This window comes from Vipera berus (genome assembly GCF_964194415.1).
Source record: "Vipera berus genome assembly, chromosome: 15".
Lineage (NCBI taxonomy): Eukaryota > Metazoa > Chordata > Lepidosauria > Squamata > Viperidae > Vipera > Vipera berus.
Genome location: NC_138218.1, coordinates 5,705,860 through 5,730,286, shown reverse-complemented (window position 1 = coordinate 5,730,286; position 24,427 = coordinate 5,705,860). Strand labels below are relative to the sequence as shown.

Genomic DNA, 24,427 nt, shown 5'->3' with positions numbered 1-24,427 from the left:
TTTTTCCTCCAGTTTTACATTTCCACCTGTTTTTCTCCCTTTAGCTTATTTTTCTTCTATTTGCCTCTGAATTGCACTTTCAAGCTTTTTTTCAGCCACTTTCCCACCTATTTCTCCTTCATTTCTAAATAAACCCCACATTTGCCTACATTATCTTCTCCTCCATCCTCTCCTGAAGCCATTTTCCCTTTAAAATGCCTTTTTTGTCTCCTCACCACCTCCTGCCTTTTATATACTTCAGTATTTTCTCAAACTCCTTCTCATAAATGTCTTGTTTTTTTTCCTTCTTTTTTCCCATTTTCCTTGAGATATTTCCCTATTTTCCTTCCTCGTAATTTTTTTTTACTCCAGTTTTCCTCGCGACCTATTGCCCTTCCCTAAAATAAATTAAAATCAAAATAATTTTAATCTCCCCCAGCCACCCACTCATTTTCCCCCCATTTTTCTTTAGCTCCTTTCCCTTCTTCGCTTTAGAATGTATATTTTTTTTATATCTTTAATTCCTTTCCCCCCCTTCAAGCTTCAGGCTCCCCCCTTCACTGTCTTCCAAGTGCTGTAATAATAATATTTATTTTTCATATATATTTGGTTCCAATACTTTTCCCCCCTTTCAGAAACCGTTTTATTCCCGCCCTTTTTTTTTGAAAAGGAAAAAAAAAGGGAACGGTTGGGGAGGCGGAGCCTTAAAATACCTGCCCTCGGCGAGCCCCGCCCCCTGGGGGCCCCGCCCCTTCGCGCAGCGGCTTGGCGGAAGCCAGGAATTCCATTCGCTCTCCGCCTGCGACCACGAGCCGGGCCGCGGGGCACGCTGGGAGTGGGCCGCCGCACGAGGAGACGCGGGAGCGCGCTTCCCGACCCTCTCGTGGCCGGACAGCCAACATGGAGAGGGGCGGGGGCGTCCTGGCGGGAACGCGCCTGCTGCTGCTGCTGCTGCTACTGCTGCTGCCTCTGCCGGGGCTGCTGCTCTCGGACGCCCTCTGGGGGCCGAGCGCCTGGCATTGCAGCCTGTCGACGTCCTGCGAATGCGATTTCTGGCCTGATTTAACGGGTGAGGCTATGCAGCGGGTGGGCGGGCGGGGGTGTAGTGCTGAGCGCGGCCGCTGGGGGGCGCAGGGAAGCGAGTTCGAGTTCTACCCGCCCCCTCCCCATCCAGCTAACAGCCCTGCTAGGTAGGCTGGGATGAATAGAATAGCAATGAATAGAACAGCAATTGTGTATGTGTGTGTGTGTGTGTGTGTGTGTGTGTGTGTGTGTGTGTGTGTATATGCAAATTATTCAAATTGCTAATAAAGAATTTTGGGAGGCTGAGATGATCATTTCGAACTCTTTATGTTCTCATCAGTCAGTCATACCCTTTATCTGAGATTCGAACCTGGGCTGATTATATATTAATTAGGCAGTTGTTTTAACTTCCTGAGCCACAGGTTCTTTCTCTCTTTTATTAGCTAGAAGGCAAGGCAAATGTGTGTTAAGTATTTGTCAAGGCTTTTTGAATATATATATATATAAACACCAAGGTTGAAGACCCCATTCTACTGCCCCTGTCCTACCCTGCAGGGTTGTTGTGAGATGCAAAGTGGTTCAATTTATGGGCTCTCTTTGGGGGGAGGGTCAGCCCTAATTTTAAAGCCCAGGATCGGGCAAGAAGGCGGGGGGGAGAGGAAATTGGGGTCACAGAAATAGCAGTAAGGGTGATACCAAGGGGCACTGGGCATCGTGGCATCGGACCTCGCCTTCTCAATACATATATGTGTGTATGTGTATGACTATTATTATTGTTGTTTTGTTATTATTAATTTTGGTCACGTTTACATAAGTGTATATTGGAGGTAAGTTACCCTTTTGAGAGCTGCATGCAATGAAATCTCATTTTAATTTATTAATGGACATTTAAAGTGACAATAAAGTTATTACTCTATTCTATTCCATTCCATTCTTCTCTTCTCCTCTATTCTATTCCATTCCATTTTTCTCTTCTTCTTTTCTATTCCATTCTTCTCTTCTCTATTCCATTCCATTCTTCTCCTCTTCTTCTCCTCTATTCTATTCCATTCCCTTCTTATTCTCCTCTCCTCTTCTCTTCTCTCTTCCATTCCATTATTCTCTTCTCCTCTCTTCTATTCCATTTTCTTCTTATTCTCCTCTTCTCTTTTCTCCTCTTCTCTATTCTATTCCATTCCGTTTTTCTCTCCTTTTCTCCTCTTCTCTATTCCATTCCATTCCATTCTTCTCTTCTCCTCTATTCTATTCCATTCCATTCTTCTTCTCCTTTTCTCTTCTCTTCTCCATTCCATCCCATTCTTCTTTTTTTCTATTCCACTCCATTCTATTCTTCTTCTCTTCTCTTCTCTCCTCTATTCTATTCTATACTCTCTTTTCTATTCTTATTCTTCGCCTTCTCTTTTTCCCCTCCCCAGGTCTCGAGTGCGAGTTAGCCCTGCGCCTGGTGGGGCAGCCTCTGGCCAGGCAGCTGGTCATCCAAAGCCTGAAGAAGTTTGTGCAGGATCCCGAGCCCACCAAGCCCCTGATCCTCTCTTTCCACGGCTCGACGGGCACCGGCAAAACCTTCCTGAGCTCCTTGATGGCCCAGCGCCTCTTCCGGACGGGCCTCCGGAGCCGCTACATCCATCGCTTCTCTCCGTTGGTTCACTTTCCCCACGCTGACCACCTCCAGCAATACAAGGTAAGAGAGGCCGGGGTGGGTGGTGGTGGTGGTGGGGGATGGCGGGGGGTCTGTTCCTCACAAACCGCGTGCAAACGCGTTCCTTTTTGAAAAAAAATTTTTTTCTTCCGTGTGGCCGCGGAGCGGACGCGCCAGCCTTGCGAGGTGGGACTTTCGCCAAGCGGGACAGCCCTCCGATCTCCACCGTCGCTTGCTTTGCGGCCCGTTTGAGCCCTAGCAGGCTTGTCTGGTCAGTGGCCGGATCCCAGGTGAAGCCTGGGTGTGGATGATGGGATCTGGAGTTCCCTGCTTGGCTCATCCCCATCGGCAGTTTGTGAGCGTAGCTTTTCTTGGCCACCCTGTTCCAGTGTTGATTTCTCTGTCTCTCTCTCTCCCATTTTTTCCTTCTGCGTAGGACAATCTCAGAAGTTGGATCCAGGGCAACCTGACCCAGTGTAGCCGTTCTCTTTTCCTCTTCGACGAGATGGACGATCTGCACCCAGGCTTGATCGAGGTCATTGCGCCCTTCCTGGGACCTTCCTGGGTGGTGTTCGGGACCAACTATCGGAAAGCCATCTTCGTCTTTATCAGGTAACGAGGGCGGGGTGGGTGGGTGTTAAGACACAAGGCTGGGTGTCCAGAGTGAAAACGTGTGACAGCTAGTTAGAGAAATGAAACCTCTCCAGTTCTTCTGATGTTTGTTGAGACATAGAATAGAACTGAACAGAACAGAATAGATTGTAGAGTAAGCTAACTAGACTAGATTGTAGAATAGAATAGAATAGATTATAGGATAGAATAGGATAGGAAATGGATAGAATAGAATAGAATAGAATAGAATAGAATAGAATAGAATAGAATAGAATAGAATAGAATAGAATAGAATAGAATAGAATAGAATAGAATAGAATAGATGGAATGGAATGGAATAGATGAATAGAATAGAATATAGAAATAGAATAGAATAGAATAGAATAGAATAGAATAGAATAGAATAGAATAGAATATAGAAATAGAATAGAATAGAATAGAATAGAATAGAATAGAATAGAATAGAATAGAATAGAATAGATGAATAGAATAGAATAGAATAGAATATGGAATAAAATAAAATAGAATAGAATAGAATAGAATAGAATAGAATAGAATAGAATAGAATAGAATAGAATAGAATAGAATAGAATAGAATAGAATAGAATAGAATATGGAATGTAGAATAGAATAGAATAGAATAGAAGAATGAAATAATTAGAATAGAATAGAATAGAATATAGAGTAGAGTAGACTAGAGTAGAATAGAATAGTAGAATTGAATAGAATAGGAATAGAATAGAATAGAATAGATGAATAGAATAGAGTAGAATAGAGTAGAATAGAATAGAAATAGAAATAGATAGAATAGAATAGAATAGAATAGAATAGAATAGAATAGAATAGAATAGAATAGAATAGAATAGAATAGAATAGAATAGAATAGAATAGAATAGAATAACAGAATTGGAAGGGACCTTGGAGGTCTTCTAGTCCAACCCCCTGCTCAGGCAGGAAACCCTACACTATTTCAGACAAACAGCTGTCCAGTCTCTTCTTAAAAACCTCCAGTGTTGGAGCATTCACAACTTCTGGAGGCAGGTTGTTCCACTGGTTAATTGTTCTAACTGTCAGGAAGTTCCTCCTTATTTCCAGGTTGCTTCTCTCCTCGACTAGTTTCCATCTGTTGCTTCTTGTCCTTCGGGCGCTTTGGAGAAGAGCTTGACTCCCCTCTTCTTTGGGGCAGCCCCTGAGAGATTGGAAGACGGCTATCATGTCCCTCCTGGCCCTTCTCTTTGTTAAGACTAGACATACCCAATTCCTGCAGCCGTTCTTTATACGTTTCAGCCTCCATCCCTCTAATCCTCTTCGTTGCTCTTCTCTGCACAAAGATGTATGGTAACTTTTCAAGGGCATTCTAACTGCGGCGAAGCAGACGATTCTCAAAACGAGAAGGTGTTTACGTGACCTCCGTGGACATCTGGGAGTTTCTCGTTTTTAGATGTCTCGGGGTTTTAGAGTTAAGTTTTCCTTCGCCTATATAGCAGGGGCCTCCAACCTTGCCCACTTTAAGTACTTGTGGACCTCAACTCCCAGAATTCCCCAAAGCTGCTTGAGGATTTCTGGGAGTCGAAGTCCACAAGTCTTAAAAGTTGGCAAGGTGGGAGGCCCCTGGCCTAAACCGTGTCGTGTATTCAATAAACCAGTAAGCTGTGGGAGAGGCAATCCTGCTGGGCTTCAGCTGCTCTCCTCTTGACCGTCTTAGCAATACGGGCGCGGAGCGGATTAACCGGATCGCTTTGGACCTCTGGCGGGAGCGCAGAGACCGCGAGGAGATCAGTCGTCGGGATCTGGAAGCGTCGATTTCGGAGGCCATCACTAAAGACCCACGAAGTGAGTTATCTTCGGAAGGAGAAAAAGAGGAACACTTTGGTGGGACCTTTGGGATCTAAAAAAAACACCGATCCGCGGTGATTTGAGGGAGTCCTCGGCATACAACTCTGATGGACCCCGCCCGTTAAGGTCATAAAATGGGTCAGTCTCCTGCCCCGCCCGATTTCACTGTATTTTTTGTGGCGGCTCATGAAGCAAACATTGCCTTCGTAAGTATTGAACACAAATTAAATAATGGATGTCAACAAAAACATTGCAAAACACAGTCAGTGTAAGTGCCAATGACTATTGGGGGAGGGGGGGAGAGAAGGAGTGGGTGGAAACCCGACTACCAAAACTTTGGATCCGGCCTGTAAGTCCTAGCTTTTTCAGGTAGGTCGTATCTTCAGACAGTCATTAAGCAATCAGTCGTAAGTTGAAGACTATCTCTCTGCCTGTTTCTGCCTTCGGCAACCCAGTTTTGCCCGGTTTGGTAAAATCTGTGTGGCCAAGTTTAACCTTAACCCAAGTGGTTCTCAACTTGGGGTCAATTCACATGACCGGACTTTGTTCGCTCGGCCGTGTATTGCAGTTACGTTGACTGTCTTTTCCAACGGTTTTGTCGAAAACTCTCCCTTATTTGCGTTCGCGCTTAGGAGAAACGTTGTGAAAATTGAATTGCTCAATCAATCAGTTAGGATAGAGCTGGAAGGGATCTTGGAGGTCCTCTAGTCCAGCCCCCAGCTCAAGCAGGAGAACCTACACCATCTCAAACAAGTGACTGTCCTGTCTCTCCTTAAAAGCCTCCAGTGATGGAGCGGCCACAACGTCTGGTGGCAAGCAGTTCCAGTGGTTAATTGTCCTCCCTGTCAGGAAATTTCTCCTTAATTCCAGGTTGCTTGTCTCATGGAATAGAATAATAGAATAGAATAGAATAGAATAGAATAGAATAGAATAGAATAGAATAGAATAGAATAGAATAAGAAATAGAAATAGAAATAGAAATAGAAATAGAAATAGAAAATAAGGAATAGAATAGAATAGAATGGAATAGAATAGAATAGAATAGAATAGAATAGAATAGAATAGAATAGAATAGAAATAGAAATAGAAAATAAGGAATAGAATAGAATAGAGTAGAGTAGAGTAGAATAGAATAGAATAGAATAGAATAGAATAGAATAGAATAGAATAGAATAGAAGAATAAGAAATAGAAATAGAAAATAAGGAATAGAATAGAATGGAATAGAATAGAATAGAATAGAATAGAATAGAGTAGAATAGAATAGAATAGAATAGAATAGAATAGAAATAGAAATAGAAAATAAGGAATAGAATAGAGTAGAGTAGAGTAGAATAGAATAGAATAGAATAGAATAGAATAGAATAGAATAGAATAGAATAGAATAGAATAGAATAGAATAGAATAGAATAGAATAGAATAGAATAGAATAGAATAGAATAGAATAGAATTAATGGAATGGGGAATAGAATAGAATCTGGAAGGGACCTTGGAGGTCTTCTAGTCCAGCCCCCAGCTCAAGCAGGAGAACCTATTCCATCTCAAACAAGTGACTGTCCAGTCTCTTCTTAAAAGCCTCCAGTGATGGAGCGCCCACAACATCTGGTGGCAAGCAGTTCCACTGGTTAATTGTCCTCACTGTTAGGAAGTTTCTCTTTAATTCCAGATTGCTTCTTCTCCTTGATTAGTTTCCATCCGTTGCTTCTTGTCTTACCTTCTGGTGCTTTGGAAAATAAATTGAACCCCCCCCTCTTCTTTCTGGCAGCCCCTCAAATACTGGAATCCTGCTATCATGCCCCCCCCCAGTCCTTCTTTTCTCGACTGGCCATTCCCAAATCCTGCAGCCGCTCTCCACAGATCCTTGGGGAGGCAGGGGGTTGCACAACGTCATCACGCGGAGTCTGCAATGTCATGATTTGAAATCTTGAATTAAGTCTTGGGGGTGTGTGTCCGTGGCCACAAAAGGTATTTAAAGGGGATCCCGCGGTAGAGAAAAGGTTTAAGAACCACTGCCTTAATCAAACCGGCTTCGAAGCAAACGTGGATAACGTAGAAATTCCTGCCTGTAACAGTTAATTTCACCCTCGTCCTTTTTTTTGGTCTCTTTTAGACGGATTCTGGAAATCCGGGATCTTTGAGCAAAACCTGATCGACGTCTTGGTGCCCTTCCTCCCCCTGCGACAGCACCATGTGAAGCAGTGCGTGGTCAACGAGATGGCCGGCCAGGGTCTTCCCCTTCGGCCGGAGGTCGTGGACAGGGTAGCCGGCAGTTTTTCCTACTTCCCCGAGGAGGAAAAAATCTTCTCCTCCACCGGATGCAAAACTGTATCTTCCCGCATCCCGTTTTTCCTATGACCTCTTTGGAGACGTTTCCCCCCGGTTTCCGGAATGGAGTTTTACGGTTTTCTTCCGAGCGATGAGCCTTCCTGGGTTCCGAAAAAGTCACTCGGAAGGACCAAGGGCCGTTTTTTTTTAAAGGCCAGGAATGATGATGGCTCGATCAAACATGACCAGGCCCCCTTGCGACTTGGACCCAGAATCCGGCTTTTTAAAAAAACTCTTGAAGGAGAAGAGGATTCCGTGGGGAATCTTGCCTCGCTTTTAAAACCCTGTCTCTCGGATGTTTTTGCAAATTCCTGCCGTTAGTGCCGTTTAAATTAATTTGTGTGTTTTTTTCCCCCCTACACGGTCTTAAAATCCTACCTCTCAAGTCAAAGGATGAATCTGGGGCACCCTATGATTTTCCCCCCCCTTTTAATCCAATAAGGTGTATTTTACAATTCTAATTCAGGGATGGGTGTGTGTGTGTGTTTGTGTGTTCTTTTCAGGGCATTCTCTGTTGTGTCAACCAGAACTTGATGGACTGAGATGTGGCTTGTTGCAACAAGTTACACAAAAATGCAGCTACTTTTAAAAGACTTCACAGAGCGAGAGACTGTTTTTCTTGGAGCCAAAGAGAGTATTTCTTCTCTCTCTCTCTCTCTTTCTTTTTTTTCTATTCCTTTTGGTGCAGAACAACAGACTTGAACAACTAAGAGACTCCGAATAATATATCGCAATCCGCTCAGCGTTGAGTGCTGCTAGTTTTAAAAAGCGGGGAAGGTTAGAAATAGTGATAATTTTTGGGGGGGGTTGTTGTTTTATCACGGAAATGGATGGCGTCTGAACAAAACCTTTGGGAGACGTCCCAGCCCGATTCAAATCCGTGGCCCACAAAAATGTGGGTCCTTCTCTAGAGAAGATGGAGGAAGCCTTTTGAAAAGTAGAGTCTCAGAGCTGCAGGCAGAAAAAAATACTTTGACGGCCCCTTCTTATCCTGAGTTTCTTGCTGAACTGGGCACACAATAAATGTGAAAAACCTGGAGGTACCTCAAGGTCTTCAAAAGGTTGCTTTATTTAAATAATAATAATAAAAAAACAACAGGAAAGGCACGACTTTATAAAGTCTTTTCCAAAGTCTAGAAAAAAAAACCGCAAAAGAAATAAGCTGCAAATTGCCAGTCCTTCTTTGTGGATCCTTGCAAACCCAAGAAGAAATCACGAGGGGGAATAAATCCTGGTGCTAATTGCATCATCCCACTGGGTACCTTTTGCCCTGTGGGTCTGCCAAAAGTCACTCTGAGACCCGAAGGGGAGAAAGGGTGGCATCACCCCAACCTTTTCCAAGATTTGGGGGTCCCGGTTACAGAAACGAAGCCTCTAGCCAAGCAAAATCCGGCAAAGGGATCCTACAATTTTTTTAACGGTGAATCCAGATAGTTAAAAGTTGTGTGGGGTTGTTGTTGTTTTTTTGTCGTTTTTTAGCAGGCGAGCTCAAAATGACTGGGAGAAACCTTGTGTGACTCGCTAGAAATTCAGGATATTTAGGGGAGGTTTCCGTCCCAAGGGCGGTGCTTCAGATGGGCCTAAAACTGACCCGACGCCGCCTTAAATTTTTCTCCAGCAGAACGGCTCCTTGGGGCATTGCTTGGGGGGCAAGCGAGGGCAGGGGTCTATCCAGACGGTTTTGGATTCCAGAGTCGGCTTATTTTGACACGCTTCCTTCAGCTCTTCGTCGGCCTGCGAGACACACCGGATAATTCGATAATTCCCGCTTTCCACGCTTGACAACTTAGCGGTAGCGAAGTTGAGACTGTTGGCCTCTTGCCTTTCGGAATGGGGCAGCCTCCGGGCAGACCTAAACTCCATTTCTTCTCTGACTTGAGAGAGTGGGAAGGGACCTTGGAGGTCATCTAGTCCAACCCCCTGCCGAGACAGGAGGCGTCATTATTAGTACCCCAGACAAATCTGTTCCGTTTGGGAGCTGGGGTGAGATGGAAGGAACTGGTCCTCACCCCTGGGGGTGGAGGGTCCTAAAAATTACAGCCAGCCCGTTTGTCTGAAGTGGTATAGGGTTTCCTGGCTGATCAGGGGGGGTGGGCTAGACTAGAAGACCTCCAAGGTCCCTTCCAACTCTGTTATTCTGTTAAAACAGGCCAGCTGCGAAGCCCATTGCAACAAAAATCGTTAAAAAACAAAACAAAGCAATGGGTCAGGTGATCGTTTGGATTAAAATGCATCCAAATATACCAAATAATACACAAAAAGCCTTTTTCAGAGGGAGGAAAGTTCCTTTTGCGGTGTTCTGAAAGAGAACAAAGAGCTGGATAAAAGACTAAACACCACCACATCTTTTCCTGATCCAGAGCTGTTTTCTTATTAGCTATATCTGTGACCTTCTGCAACCTGTTAGTGGTTCTGAGATAGCTATGAAAATCCAAAAGCCACCCTACTGCTGCCAGATTACAGGAGGGAAGGGCGTCATATAAATTTAATAAAAACAAATAAAGAAATGAAATATCCCGTTTTCCTTCCCGGAGGCAGAGATACCTGGTGTGACTTTTGCTGACATTCGGCCAGTCTCTTCTGCAGCTTTTTTTCTTCAGAAACCTCCTCCTCCTCCTTCTTGGTTGCCGACACCTCGTCCTTCTGTTGGTCCTCGATCTGAACGTACACGTTGGTTGGGAGTTCGGATCCTGACGATTTCAGAGGCCTGGAAGAAGGTGGAAAGGCAGAGAGAGAGAGAGAGAGAATGAGAAAGAGAGACACAGACAGGAGAGAATGAGAGAGAAAAGAGGACAAGAGAGAGAGAATGAAAGAGAGAACAAGAGAACGAAAGAGCCAAGAGAGAACGAGAGGAGAACAAGAAAGAAGGGCAAAAGAAAGAGGAAAGAGAAAGGAAGGAAGGAGAACGAGAAAAGAGGATGAGAGAAAGGAGAAAATGAGAGGAGAGAAAGGAGAGAACAAGAAAGGGGCAAAAGAAAGGAAGGAGAAAAAGGAAGGAGAACGAGAAAGGAGAGAAAGAAAATGAAAGAGGAGAGAACGGAGAGCGAGAAAGGGGAGAGAGAATGAGAGGAAAGAAAACGAGAAAACGCGAGAGTGAGAAAGGAAAGAAAGGAGAGAAAGTGAGAAGAGAGGATGAGAGGAGAGAGGATGAGAGAGAAGAAAGAACGAGACAGAAGGGAAAGAGGAGAGAACGAGAGACAGAACAAGAGAGAGACACAGAGCACCCTCGGCACTTGCGGGAGGTGGCAGGGCGGACTCTGCCAAGCACCCTGAAATTTATCCTCGTTTTGTATCGACTGGATCTTATTGATTGGGCTGCTCTTAATTAAGGGATGCCGGTGCTGAAAAAGAATGCAAGGGACTTGATGTTGCCCAGAAACAAACGGGGCCCGTGCGTGCGTGTGTGTGTAAATCTCCAGCCCTGCAGACTACAACTCCCATCTGCTCTGGCGCGGTTGCCGGCTTTACCGGCCCGAAAGCCGAAAGGCAGGAAAGAGATGGGTCCCACCATCTCCCCCCCCTCCCCACAAACACCGGCTTTTTTTAAAAAAAAAATCTTGCTTGGTGGCAACGGAGAACTTGCCAGGTGGCAACGGAGGAGGGGGGCAACGAGATTGGTTTGAGCGACCCCCCCCTAAACATGTCAGCTCCCCCGCTCCCCCGAAATGCGATCAAGCTGCCCGTGGTTTCGATTCCACACCCTTGCAAGGGCTTCCCCCCCGCGGGGAAAGCTTTCAGCTTTCGATCCAGAAGAGTTTTGGTGAAATCGCCAACTTTGCTGTTGAGGAGGGATTCTGCGCTCTGTCCGGGAAACAGGTTAACCATCAAGGTCCGGACCTGGAATTCAAAAATAAATCACTTTTTTAAAAAATAAAATAAAATGAAAAACTATACTCGAAATGGAGAAGCTTCTATTTGGGGAGATATCCCCACAAATTTGGGGTTTGTTTTTTTTTCCTTCAGCGTACAGTGTTTCTTACTTCTTACTGCTTTTAAGTGCTGGGACTTCAACTCCCGGAAAGCTTAAGGTGGGTGGACTTCAACTCCCAGAATTCCCCAGCCAGCACGCTTGAAAATGGGGGGGACTTCGACTCCCAGAAGCCTTAAGGTGTCTGGATTTCATCTCCCAGATTTTCCCCAGCCAACACACTTGAAAATGGGGGGAGTTCAACTCCCAGAAGCCTTAAGGTGTCTGGATTTCATCTCCCAGAATTCCCCAGCCAGCACGGTTGAAAATGGGGGGACTTCAAGTCCCAGAAGCCTTAAGGTGTCTGGATTTCATCTCCCAGAATTCCCCAGCCAGCACGCTTGAAGATGGGGGGACTTCAAGTCCCAGAAGCCTTAAGGTGTCTGGATTTCATCTCCCAGAATTCCCCAGCCAGCACGCTTGAAAATGGGGGGGACTTTGACTCCCAGAAGCCTTAAGGTGTCTGATTCCATCTCCCAGAATTCCCCAGCCAGCACGCTTGAAAATGGGGGGACTTCAAGTCCCAGAAGCCTTAAGGTGTCTGGATTTCATCTCCCAGAATTCCCCAGCCAGCACGCTTGAAGATGGGTGGGCTTCAAGTCCCAGAAGCCTTAAGGTGTCTCGATTTCAGCCCCCAGAATTCCCCAGCCAGCATGCTTGAAAATGGGGGGGACTTCGACTCCCAGAAGCCTTAAGGTGTCTGGATTTCATCTCCCAGATTTTCCCCAGCCAGCACACTTGAAAATGGGTGGAGTTCGACTCCCAGAAGCCTTAAGGTGTCTGGATTTTATCTCCCAGAATTCCCCAGCCAGCACGCTTGAAAATGGGGGGACTTTGACTCCCAGAAGCCTTAAGGTGTCTGGATTTCATCTCCCAGATTTTCCCCAGCCAGCACACTTGAAAATGGGTGGAGTTCGACTCCCAGAAGCCTTAAGGTGTCTGGATTTTATCTCCCAGAATTCCCCAGCCAGCACGCTTGAAAATGGGGGGACTTTGACTCCCAGAAGCCTTAAGGTGCCTGGATTCCATCTCCCAGAATTCCCCAGCCAGCACGCTTGAAAATGGGGGGACTTCAAGTCCCAGAAGCCTTAAGGTGTCTGGATTTCATCTCCCAGAATTCCCCAGCCAGCACGCTTGAAGATGGGAGGACCTCAAGTCCCAGAAGCCTTAAGGTGTCTGGATTTCATCTCCCAGAATTCCCCAGCCAGCACGCTTGAAAATGGGGGGGACTTCAAGTCCCAGAAGCCTTAAAGTGTCTGGATTTCATCTCCCAGATTTTCCCCAGCCAGATGCTTGAAAATGGGGGGGACTTCGACTCCCAGAAGCCTTAAGGTGTCTTGATTTCATCTCCCAGAATTCCCCAGCCAGCACACTTAAAGATGGGTGGGCTTCAACTCCCAGAATTGGTACCGTCTTAAAAGTTGTTGGGATTAAAAAACTGGCAGAGAAGGACGAGAAAAATTAAGCTATCCTAAACATTCAGCCCCCGAATCGGTGGCCATCCATCTGGGGTCAGAGGTGAATCAAGACCCTGCAAGAGGTGGCTGGACACAGACAGGTAAGTCCTCGACTTACGCCAGTTCATTTAATGACCGCTCACGGTTACAACGGCACTGGGAAAAGCGTCTTAGGACCCTTTTTCAGCCTTAAGACCGTCGCAGCGTCTCCGTGGCCGCGGGATCAAAATTCAGACGCTTGGCCGCTGACTCGCATTTACGACGGGGTCAGCAGCCTCCCGGGGTCAGGTGATCGCCTTTCGCCACCTTCTGACAAGCAATGGGGGAGCCGGATATAAACTGAACAGCCGTGTGTCACTAGTTTAACAACTGCAGTGACCGACTTAACAAACTGGGGCAAAAGTCACTTAAGAAATGTCTCGCTTGGCAACGGAAACTTGGGGCTCCGGCGTGGTCGTAAGTGGAGGACGGCACGCGCTCACCTCTTCCTTGCTGGGGTTCAGCAACAGGGCGCTGATCATGTCTTCCTTTGCTCCCAGGAACTCTTGCAGGAACACGCGTGTCTTTGCCCTGTTCAGATAATACTTCACTTCCCACGGGTCATTCTCCACTGCGGAGGAGAAGTGCGTTTCAGCCTGCAGATACAGCCTGAAAAACACACACAGACACACAAACACACAAAGGTCAATAAATGCGTGGCCGCTTGTCTGTTTTACGGGACTGTTGCAAAAAAAACCCAAACAAAACAAAAACCCAGACAACCAAAGGGAATAAAAGTGGGATGACCAGGCCCTCCAGATGATCTACTACAGGGATCATCTTACAGATCAAGCGTTTCCCCCTCCAGGGAAATCTTGCCCCGGGTCCTCCGACAGATCCCGGCCTACTTTCTGCGGAAGTCTTGCAATCCGGTCTCGTTGGAGAGCCAAGCGATGCGCCGGCGGAGTTTGGGGTCTAAAGGACGCAGCTCTAAAGCCTGTTGGTAATCCGCCATGGCAAAATTCAGCTGGCCCAATTTCAGAAAACAGTCTGCAGAGAGGGAGAGAAGAGAAAAAGAGAGAGACAGAGAGGAGAGAGAGAAAGAGAGAAGAGAGAGAAGAAAGAGAGGAGAAAGAGAAGAGAAAGAGAAGAGAAAGAGGAGAAAGAGAGAGAGGAGAGAGGAGACAGAAAGAGGAGACAGAGAGGAGAGAGAGAAAGAGGAAAGAGAGAGAGGGGGAGAGAGAAAGTGAGAGAGAGGAGAGAGAAAGAGAGGAGAAAGAGAAAAGAGAGAAGAGAGAGAAGAGAAAGAGAGGAGAAAGAGAAGAGAAAGAGGAGAGAGAGAGAGGAGAGAGGAGAGAGAAAGAGGAGACAGAGAGGAGAGAGAAAGAGGAAAAAGAGAGAGAGAGGAGAGAGAAAGAGAGACAGAGAGGAGAGAGAGAGAGGAGAAAGAGAGAGAGGAGAGGAGAGAGAAAGAGAGAGACAGAGAGGAGAGAGAGAGGAGAAAGAGGAGAAAGAGGAGAAAGAGGAGAAAGAGGAGAAAGAGGAGAAAGAGAAGAGAGAGGAGAAAGAGAGAGGAGAGGAGAGAGAAAGAGAGGAGAAAGAGAGACAGAGAGGAGAGAGAGAGGAGAGAGGAGAAAGAGAGGAGAGGAGAAAGAGAAGAGAAGAAAGAGAGAGAGAAGAGGAGAAAGAGAGGAGAAAGAGAAGAGAAAGAGGAGAAAGAGAGAGAGGAGAGAAGAGAGAGAAAGAAAAGACAGAGAGGAGAGAGAAAGAGGAAAAAGAGAGAGAGGAGAGGAGAGAGAGATGAGACAGAGAGGAGAGAGAGAGAGAGGAGAAAGAGAGACAGAGAGGAGAGAGAGAGAGGAGGGAGAAAGAGGAAAGAGAGAGGAGAGAAAGAGAGGAGAAAGAAAAGAGAAAGAGAGGAGAAAGAGAGAGAGAGAAGAGAGAGAGAGAGAAGAAAGACAGAGAGGAGAGAGAAAAGGGAGAGAGAGAGAATCCATCAGCAGGCAAATGGGAATGGCTGTCAGGCCCAAAGAACCAAGAACGAAACGCAAGTAGTTTATTGTCATTCGCCTACAGACAGAATCTTGCCAGGCTAAAGCAATGCTCTGCATAACTACAGAGAGACTCTGTGAGTTGCTGGGGAGGGTCCATCCTTGCCTTCTTCCTGCCCACCAGACATTCCCCCTCCCTGCATGCAACCATACATCTAATAAAGGAGAATATTTGTACTTCAGGGTTGAAATGCGGGGCCCTTGGTGCTCTCTGAGCTGGGTGGTTTTCTTGCAGACGTTTCATGACCCAACTAGCTAACATCATCAGTGCTAGAAGGTTGGGTGCGAGGAAGAGGAGGAGGAGGAAGCGGAGTTCTCTGAGCTTGCTGGTTTTCTTGCAAAGGTTTCATTACCCAAGCTAGGTATCAGCGAGCACTGATCTTACTTAGTTGGGTAATGGAAGGTCTGCAAGAAAACCACCAAGCTCAGAGAGCACCACAAGGACCCCACAATCCTCCTCCTCCTCTTCTCTTGCAGATGTTTCATGACCCAACTAGCTGACATCATCAGAGCTAGCAGGGGGTGGGGTTTGCTCTCTCTACTAGCACTTGCCATTCCTTTCCAACACTGATGATGTTCCCTAGTTGGGTCATGAAACGTCTGCAAGAAAGCCACCCAGCAAAGAGAGCACCAAGGACCCCACAGTCCTCCTCCTCCTCCCTGCAAACCCCCCTCCTCCTAGCACTGATGATGTTACCTAACTGGGCCGCGAAACGTCTGCCCGAAAAAAGCCACCCAGCTCAGAGAGCACCAAGGGCCCCCTTAGCCATAGACCTGGAGACCTTGTGCCTGCCCCCTTCCCCTCCCAAACACCACACCTTGTGCTTTTTCTCCGCGGAGACCACCAGAGGCAGGAGGTGACGGCGGGAAAGCCGAGACGCCTCCTCCACCTACCCCCTCGGTTAATGTAGAGGCCGAATTCGTTTTTCTCCCCTGTGATGGCTTTGTTCAGCAGCAGCACCGCCTCTTCGTAGCAGCCCTTGTAGTAACAGTGGACGGCAAAGTCGTTGTAGCTCAGCAGGACCTGCTTCTCGGCCTCACGCCGCACCTCGCTGGCCTCATCCACTCGGCACAGCTCGACGGCTTTCAGGTAGTCATCGATGGCCGCGCTGAAGTCCTTCAGCCTGCGGAGGAGGGTGCCTCTTGCAGGATTGAGGGAGGAAAGCAAAGCGACAGAGGTGAATCCAGGGCGTTCGCAATGATTAACTGGGAGAGGGATCTCGGAGTCCTAGTGGACGGTCCCTTAAAGAGGAGCCAGTGGTGTGCGGCGGCTGAAAAATCCTACTAGGGCTTATTTATTTTTATTTTATTTATTTTATTTTTATTTGCCGGCTGGGCCTTATTTTCAGTGTCAAGTTTCCGACGTATGGGCTTTCCAAGTGACTCTGAGGCATTGTTTCCCTTAAAGGTAAAGCTAAAGGTTCCCCCGCACATGCGTGCTAGTCGTTTCCGACTCTAGGGGCCGGTGCTCATCTCCGTTTCAAAGCCGAAGAGCCAGCGCTTGTCCGAGGACGTCTCCGTGGTCATGTGGCCGACATGACTAGACGCCAAAGGCGCACGGAGCGCTGTTACCTTCCCACCGTAGTGGTCCCTATTTTTCTACTTGCATTTTTACGTGCTTTAGAACTGCTAGGTTGGCAGAAGCTGGGACGCGTAACAGGCGCTCACTCTGTTACGCGGCACTCGGGATTCGACCCGCCAAACTGCCGACCTTCTGATCGACAAGCTCAGCGTCCTAACCCACTGAGCCACCGTGTCTAATACACCGGCAAATGCTTGCTCGAAGGAAGCTGGAATCTGAAATCTCTGCCCCCTTGCACAATATATTAAAACCCAATTCTCCACCTTTCTAATTTTGTCATTAATCATATTCTCCAATTAATTTAAAGAATCCGTTTCCCTTCCTGCCCTTAGAAGACCTGCCAATCTCTTATCTTCTTAGTTAGAGAGATGGCCTTGAAGGTGCAATCCTACTCATCTCCCCCCTCCTAACTTTAAACTAAAACAAGACACAAGTCTTAAAGCAATACACAAGTTTAACATGTGAAATAGCTACTTCTTCATCTCTTGTCAAGCAAGAACATTCAATGTGAGCAGCGCTGATATCCGGGGAAACACGGTCTGTGGCTAGGCATATATTTGCTGGCGCTTGATTTAAACGACGTTTGCGTCTCAGTGATCGCATGAGTGCTGCAGATGCCATGTGCCAAATGAAGAAAATAAATTATGATTTCTGCCCTGGGTGAGGAAAAACCCCAAGCCCGGAAACCCAACTTCAATGGGTTAAGAGGGGTAAGAGTTCTCACAAGAGGTGCTTTTGAGCTACAATATGCGGTTCCAATCTGTTCTCCATCCCAACGTTCCTCTCTTTAATTTACACCTTCTGCAGAATGGAGGGAGGGGGTCCCCCAGCGCCCAAACAGCCAGCCACACCTGAGGGAATGGACTAGGGAGACGCAGGTACCTGAAAAGGAAATATTTTTCATCCAAGGGGTTGTAACTGATGGCTTGGTTGATCTTCAGCAAAGCCCCCTTCAGGTTGCCTTTGATAGCCAAGGTCACCGCAAAGTCTTTAGATCTCTCCGCCTCCTTGGTCATCTTCTTCAGCAGAAGCTGGGCTTCGACGTGGCCTGGATCCAACGCGAGGGCCTCTTGGATGTTGCAGAAACAGCAGCTTGCCTTGGAGGGGGGAAAAGCAGACTGTCTGAATCCATTTATATCGCATTCATAAATGTATGTTTAAAACATTATTCCCCCCTCCTATGGATTCTACCAACTCCCGAGGAAGGAGGAGCGGGTGTGGATTCAGCCTGCCTTAGGTTATTTCAAAGACCAAGGGAAACCTTTTGAACTGGGGGAACAAAGGGGAGGGTTAGGGAAGGAGGCATCTGGCCTGTGTCTCCATTTTAATCTGTAAAGGAAGAAGGCAATAACCGTAAAGATAGGAAGTTCCCTTTTTCCCACGAAAGGGATGAAAGTGATGACACGAAGTAAATGATGGGGGGCTGACCAAATGGGGTTGAAGGCATGGGGTGGTTAATAGTCTACAGAGAGCCTCCATCGTCCAGGTCATGGTTGTCCCAAAGGTGCCTTTTCAGGAGGCAACTGGACTTTGTTTTTCCCTGAAGACGTTTCGCTTCTCATCCCAGAAGCTTCTTCAGTTCTTCAGGAGGCAACTGGGCTTTCCTTGGTTTTCCCTGAAGACGTTTCGCTTCTCATCCAAGAAGCTTCTTCAGCTCTGACTGGAGGGTGGGGAACGGGAGGATTTATAAGTGCCAAGTGGCCTCAGTGACTCTGTAAAAGGAGGCAAATGACCAGCTCTGTCTGCAAGGAGTATAAATCCTCCCATTCCCCACCATCCAGTCAGAGCTGAAGAAGCTTCTTGGACGAGAAGCAAAACCTCTTCAAAGAAAAACAAGAAAATCCAGTTGCCTCCTGAAAAAAGCAGCTTTGGGACATGTGGTGGTTAAAGGAATTCAACTTCCTCCGCCAACTTGCCTTGTCGGATGCCAGCTGGGGAAGAGAAGAGAAGAGAAGAGAAGAGAAGAGAAGAGAAGAGAAGAGAAGAGAAGAGAAGAGAAGAGAAGAGAAGAGAAGAGAAGAGAAGAGAAGAGAAGAGAAGAGAAGAGAAGGAGAGGAGAGGGAAGAGGAGAAGGAATAGAATAGAATAGAATAGAATAGAATAGAATAGAATAGAATAGAATAGAATAGAATAGAATAGAATAGAATAGAATAGAATAGAATAGAATAGAATAGAATAGAATAGAATAACTTTATTGCCACTTTAAATGTACATTTAAGGACTCCCTGTGTGTAATTAATGGGTGGCTGAGAGAAGATTTCTCAAAGAATAATCAGGTCGTTTTTTCACCTTCCCAAAGTATTCGAAGAGACGAGCCCTCAGGACAAAGAGATCAGCGTTGTTCTTCTCAAGTTCCACCTCCTCATTGACCATCTGAAGGCAATCGTTGAATCGGTTCATCGCAGCCAGGCAGGCAATGCTGGTGGGGGAAAGGAGACTTTTAAGGTTTTACTTATGTTCAGAAAAGATTCTGACAGGCCTCAAGGCCCCCTAATCCTTCCAAGTTGTTGTTGTTGTTGTTGTTGTTGTTCTTCTTCTTCTTCTTCTTCTTCTTCTTCTTCTCCTTCTCCTTCTCCTCCTTCCTTCTTCCTCTTCTTCTCCCCCTCCCCCTCCCTCTCCCTCTCCTCCTCCTTTTTGCAACAACTCTAACCCCTTGCTTACCTCCTTATGCGATAAAGCGTGTTCTGAGGCTGGAGCTCGCAGGCGTGAGTGAAGGAGTGGAGAGCATCCAGATAAACTTTCTGCTCGTACAGAGACTGGCCCTGGGGAGGGAAGGGATAATGGGCCCTGTAAGGAACAGGTTGCAGGAAAACGGCCCTTCCAGTTTCCTCCCATCCATGCAGAAGTCTCAGTGCCTTTATTATTCAGCCAGGTGAGATAGTGCTGGAAAGGGGAAAGGAGGGAGGGGAGGGGAGGGAAGGGAAGGAGGGAGGGAAGGAAGGAGGAGAAAAAAAGGAGGGAGGGAGGGAGGGAGGAAGGAAGGAAAGAAGGAAAAGGAAGGAAGGGAGGGAGGAAGGAAGGGAGGGAGGGAGGGAGGGAGAAGCAGAAGGGGGAAGGGAAGGCAGGCAGACAGGAAGAGAGGACGGTGACAGCCCTTTCCACAAATATCCTCAACTCCACCTGTATGAAGACAATGAAGGCCAGCCGTTCTCGGATCTCCTCCTTCGGCGATAGCCGATAGACCTTCCGAAGGTGCATGGCGGCAGACTGGAAGTCACACAGCTGGAGAAACGCTTCCGCTTTCTTCTCGTAAAGTTCTGCCTAGGGAGAAGAAGCCACCATGGCCTTCAGAAGCTCCTTGGTGTAGTTGGTCCAGCCTGGGGCATTCTGGGGAGTTGTAACCCACACCTCTTAAAAGTTGCCAAAGGTGTTGAGAAACACTGGCCTAGCCTCGGCTTCTCTCCTGGCGGGTGAATTCTCAGAATGGACGGGAAATTCCATCCCAGCAGGAGAACCAAGGCCTCGCCCGTCACTGAGAAGGCCACGCGTGGATCTTTATTGTTTTTATACACACACACACACACAGAGTCTCCCTTTAATTCTTTGTTAGCAATCCAAAAATTTACACAAATATGAGCTGTCACTGTTGTGACTACAGCCTGTTGATAGCCTTGGGTTAGGCTGAAATAGGTAATAAGATTTGCCCCGTGTTTGGGGACTAGCAAGATATTCTAAATACTTAACAAACACTTAACGTATATGTGTCTCTGTGTGTGTGTGTGTGTGTGTGTGTGTGTGTGTGTGTGTGTGTGTAAATTTTTTGGCTTGCTAACAAAGAGACACCGATATGATCATTTCAAACTTATCATATCGGTCTCCCTTTATTCTTTGTTAGCAAGCCAAAAAATTTACACAAATATGAGCTGCCACTGCTGTGGCTACTGCCTGTAGATGGCCTTGGGCTAGGCTGAAACAGGAAATAAGATTTGCCCCGTGTCTGGGACTAAGCAAGTGTATTCTGAATGCTTAACAAACATTTCACACACACACACACACACACACACACTTATTTATTTATTTATTTTAATCCCATTTATATCCCGCCCTTCTCCGAAGACTCAGGGCGGCTTACAATCTAAAGCACAATGTGCTTAGCAATGTATGTATGTATGTATGTATGTATGTATGTATATATGTATATATGTATAAAATCTCCATCCCCACATCTACCTTGTTGGGATCCAGATTCAGAGCCTTGGTGTAGCAAGTGATGGCTTTCTCCCATTCCCCTTGGGAGAAGTAAAGCTGACCTTCCTGGCAACTAAAAATAAAAAAATAAAAAGGAAATCAGAGCTGTTGGGACCAGAGGCCCATCCTCCTCATCTTTGCCAGCCCCGAAACATCTTGGAAGAATTAAAGACCAACCATTTGCCCATCCAGACAGAAACATTCAATTTTCTCTTTAGACAAGGGGAAGATTATAAAAGGGAATAAGCATCGCTTCTTTCTTTTTTGGTTACTCCTGCCTGGATCCTCTTTGGGCCGATTGGAAGCTGAGGCCTGATCAAAAAAATCAAACCCCAAATTATTGTTGTTATTATTATTGGTCTGTCGCACAGGTCGTCAGATGTTCAGACTAACCATCGAGTCCTTTCCAAAGTCTCACATCCATAAAAAAAAGAAGCAATAGCAAGGAAGATTAAACAAAGCGAAAGTTAAAAAAAAGAATAATAAAATAACCAAGGAAAAAGAAGACAAAGAAAATAAGGAAAATAGATCGATATGATTAGTAAAAAAAAAAAAAATAGGCACAATCAAATGCTACAAGCCTATTTCTTCACCACCCCAAGACACAATTGCCTTCATTAATACAAACCTCACCCAGTTTTAAGCTAAGCTTTAAAAATTAAAGCAAATTACGGATTATTCACTTATCCTCATTTATTGTGTTTTAGGGAAGAGACAGTTAACACTTAAAGGTAAAAGGTAAAGGTTCCCCCGCACATGCGTGCTAGTCGTTTCCGATTCTAGGGGCCGGTGCTCATCTCCATTTCAAAGCCGAAGAGCCAGCGCTTGTCCGAGGACGTCTCCGCGGTCACGTGGCCGGCATGACTAGACGCCAAAGGCGCACGGAACGCTGTTCCCTTCCCACCGGAGTGGTCCCTATTTTTCTACTTCTATTTTTACGTGCTTTCGAACTGCTAGGTTGGCAGAAGCTGGGACGAGTAAGAGGCGCTCACTCTGCTACGCGGCACTCGGGATTCGACCCGCCAAACTGCCGACCTTCTGATCGACAAGCTCAGCGTCCTAACCCACTGAGCCACCGTTTCCCTTAGTTAACACTTACTGCTCATCTATTTTCCTCTTCAAAATGCTTTCAAAATCTCCTGCTCTCTGGGGGTTTTTAACCTTCATCAAAGTCTTTGCGGGCCCAAAAATACGAGTGATGGCTTTTTCCTTGGATTCCTGAAGCTTTTCTTCAGTGACAGCCGTGGGGAAGAGTGTCAGAACGACAGTTGACATCTTCACCTCCTGTAAGAGTAGGAAGGATGAAAAATTCAGCAGGTCCTCTGGACATATGCAGAGAGTTTTCCCCCCCGCAGGCCAAGTAGAGCCGCTTGGTTTTGATAGGAATATAATAATATAATAATATAATATAATATAGTAATGAAAGGGATATAATTGGGTTTTAATTTAATTTCAGGGACTGTAATTTAATCATAGTTTTTAACTGCTTTTAATTTTTGTATGCTATGTATTTTAATTCTCCCTGTAAACCGCCCTGAGTCCTACGGGAATATGGCGGTATATAAATTTAAATAATAAATAAATAAATAAATATCCAACCTATTTGAGTAACTAACACAAAAGTGCCTCTTTAAAAGCACATTTCTACCCAGGGACGCCTTCGAAACCCCCCCCAAAAAAACTGGTTTGGTATTTCTGCAAAATTATTATGGGAAGAACTGCAAGGTATGGGGCAGGATTTCCCACATAATTTTGAGAGGAAAATTTTGCATGCAACATCACTACAAGGTGGCAGATGATATATAGACAGACAGACAGACAGCCTTTGTTGTCATTTTTTTACTTTGGGCACAACGGCACCCATTAAAAATAAAATCTAGTTGCTTGCTCTAGTTGCTTGTACCCATGCATAACACACATTTAAACATACTACATACAAAATATGTATAGACCAACATCCTTACATATAAGTAACATATAAATATTACTCGGTCTCCATCTTGAATATATAACGGAAGGAGGAAGCTTGGGAGTTCACAAGGTTTAATACTGTATGGAACAAAGCTGTGGCTGAATCTGGATGTTCTGCTTCGGGGACCACGGAGCCCCTTCCTCCCAAAAAGGGAACGAGGAAAACAGGTTGTGAAGAGGGTGAGCAGCGTCCCAGACAATCCTGCAGACCCTGCTCAAGCAACGCTTATCTGCCATGTCCTGGATGGGAGGGAGGGAACTGCCAATGATCTTTTCTGCTGTCCTCACCACTCTCTGCACCGCCTTCCTGTCCGAAGCAGCGACACTTCCAAACCAGGCTGTGATGCTGTACGACAGGACGCTCTCAATTGTCCCTCTACAGAAAGTGGTGAGGACAGAGGGAAAGAGATGTGCCTTTCTCACGCGACGCAGAAAACGCAGGGGCTGTGGTGCCCGCTTTACCAGTGTCTCACTGTGGAGCAACCAAGCCAGCCTACTCCTTAGCTGCACACCCAGGTATATGATAATTACCTCCACAGGTGAATCATTAATGCACTAGAAAAGGGTGGCTGTGCCTGCCTTTTCTGGTTCTGCTGCTATTCTCTCTATCAGTGAGTCCTTAGGGAGAAGGGCGGTATACAAATCAAATAAATAAATAAATAAATAAATAAATCTCCTACTCTATCCAACCCATTTGCTCTTGGTTGGGGTGCAACCTTCTCACCTTCACTTTTGCTTTGGATTCTTCGACCTCTTCTTCCTCCTCCATTGCTCCTCCAGCCGCTCTGTAATTTGCGTCCCCTGGTCTCTATGTCAACAGCTCGGCGGGCTCAAACTTCCCTAGTTGGCTGCTAAAGAGCAAAAGAGGATTTTTTTTAAAAAAAAAGAGACTTTCTTGTCAGGCTTCCACGTCTTCAGGACAGTGGTTCGAAGGCGCGGGAAGATTGCATGGAAGAGACTTCAGTGTTAATATTCTCCCAAGCCAAATTCGTAACTTCGTTCCTTATTACCCTGACTTTTTGGGGGGGAAAAAAACCTGGTTCAGCTCTTCCCTAAAAGGATTTTCAAAGCAACTTCCAGATTTAAAAGCTACCAAAGGGCCCCAGAAAACGAAAAGAAGCCAACGCACAAGGCCTCGGAGACATCTCTGAAAGAAGACAAGTGCCATCTTTCCAGGATTTTACACTGGTCTGTTAGATGCCAACCTTCTTTCCCAAGCACAGGTAGTCCTTGTTTTAACAGCTACCTCAGTTAGCAACGGCTTTCAGTTACGGCAGCGATCAAAAAGTAACATTAGGGCCAATCCTTGCATTTGGCACTTTTGCAAAGACTGTACAGCTTAAATGAGATCAAAAGCACCATCACGGTTTCATTTAGGAACCTCTTTGCTTAACAATCGAGTTGCCGGTCCCAATTGTGGACACGAGACAAAGACTACGTGCACTTCACAAAATGGTTAACATCTTTATATGCGCTTTGTTCTGAGAGGTTGCCTTGGTTTTCGGTAAAGGATGTTTTCCAATTTTTTTTTTTACATCTGGAAAACCATCCCTCTGCTAGAACTGGGAACCAGTTTTGTCAGGCTGCCATACAGGAAAAAGCAGGCCATCTGCCTCAAGGCTGCTTTTTTTCATTAAGGTGTCCCACATTTTCAGCTATGACCCCCAAATCGGTATTATTTTTATTCCTATTTAAGTACACATATAACATGCATTTATAGTACAAATTTAGTAACTTTATATTATTTACTAAACAATATATTTAATATGTTTATTATTATGGCATGCATTTATAGTACAAATTTAGTAACTTTATATTA

At 46.0% G+C, this 24,427-nt stretch overlaps 2 protein-coding genes across 2 annotated transcripts; one reads left to right on the top strand and one right to left on the bottom strand.

The window, feature by feature from the left end:
• Window positions 1-611: 611 nt before the first annotated feature.
• TOR2A (torsin family 2 member A) lies at window positions 612-8,319 on the top strand. Its single transcript, XM_081339913.1, has 5 exons — window positions 612-1,048; window positions 2,418-2,683; window positions 3,078-3,253; window positions 4,959-5,086; window positions 7,199-8,319. The coding sequence occupies exons 1-5, from the start codon at window positions 880-882 to the stop codon at window positions 7,441-7,443; spliced, it is 984 nt and encodes a 327-aa protein (XP_081196039.1). The 5' UTR covers window positions 612-879; the 3' UTR covers window positions 7,444-8,319.
• A 145-nt stretch (window positions 8,320-8,464) lies between these two features.
• Window positions 8,465-24,247, bottom strand: TTC16 (tetratricopeptide repeat domain 16). Its single transcript, XM_081339912.1, has 13 exons — window positions 23,333-24,247; window positions 21,737-21,921; window positions 20,620-20,710; window positions 19,570-19,710; window positions 19,111-19,211; window positions 18,739-18,868; window positions 17,332-17,546; window positions 15,762-16,009; window positions 13,725-13,866; window positions 13,320-13,485; window positions 11,114-11,250; window positions 9,958-10,120; window positions 8,465-9,333 (listed from the first exon to the last, which is right to left on the bottom strand). The coding sequence occupies exons 1-13, from the start codon at window positions 23,375-23,377 to the stop codon at window positions 9,016-9,018; spliced, it is 2,082 nt and encodes a 693-aa protein (XP_081196038.1). The 5' UTR covers window positions 23,378-24,247; the 3' UTR covers window positions 8,465-9,015.
• Between the last annotated feature and the right edge of the window lie 180 nt (window positions 24,248-24,427).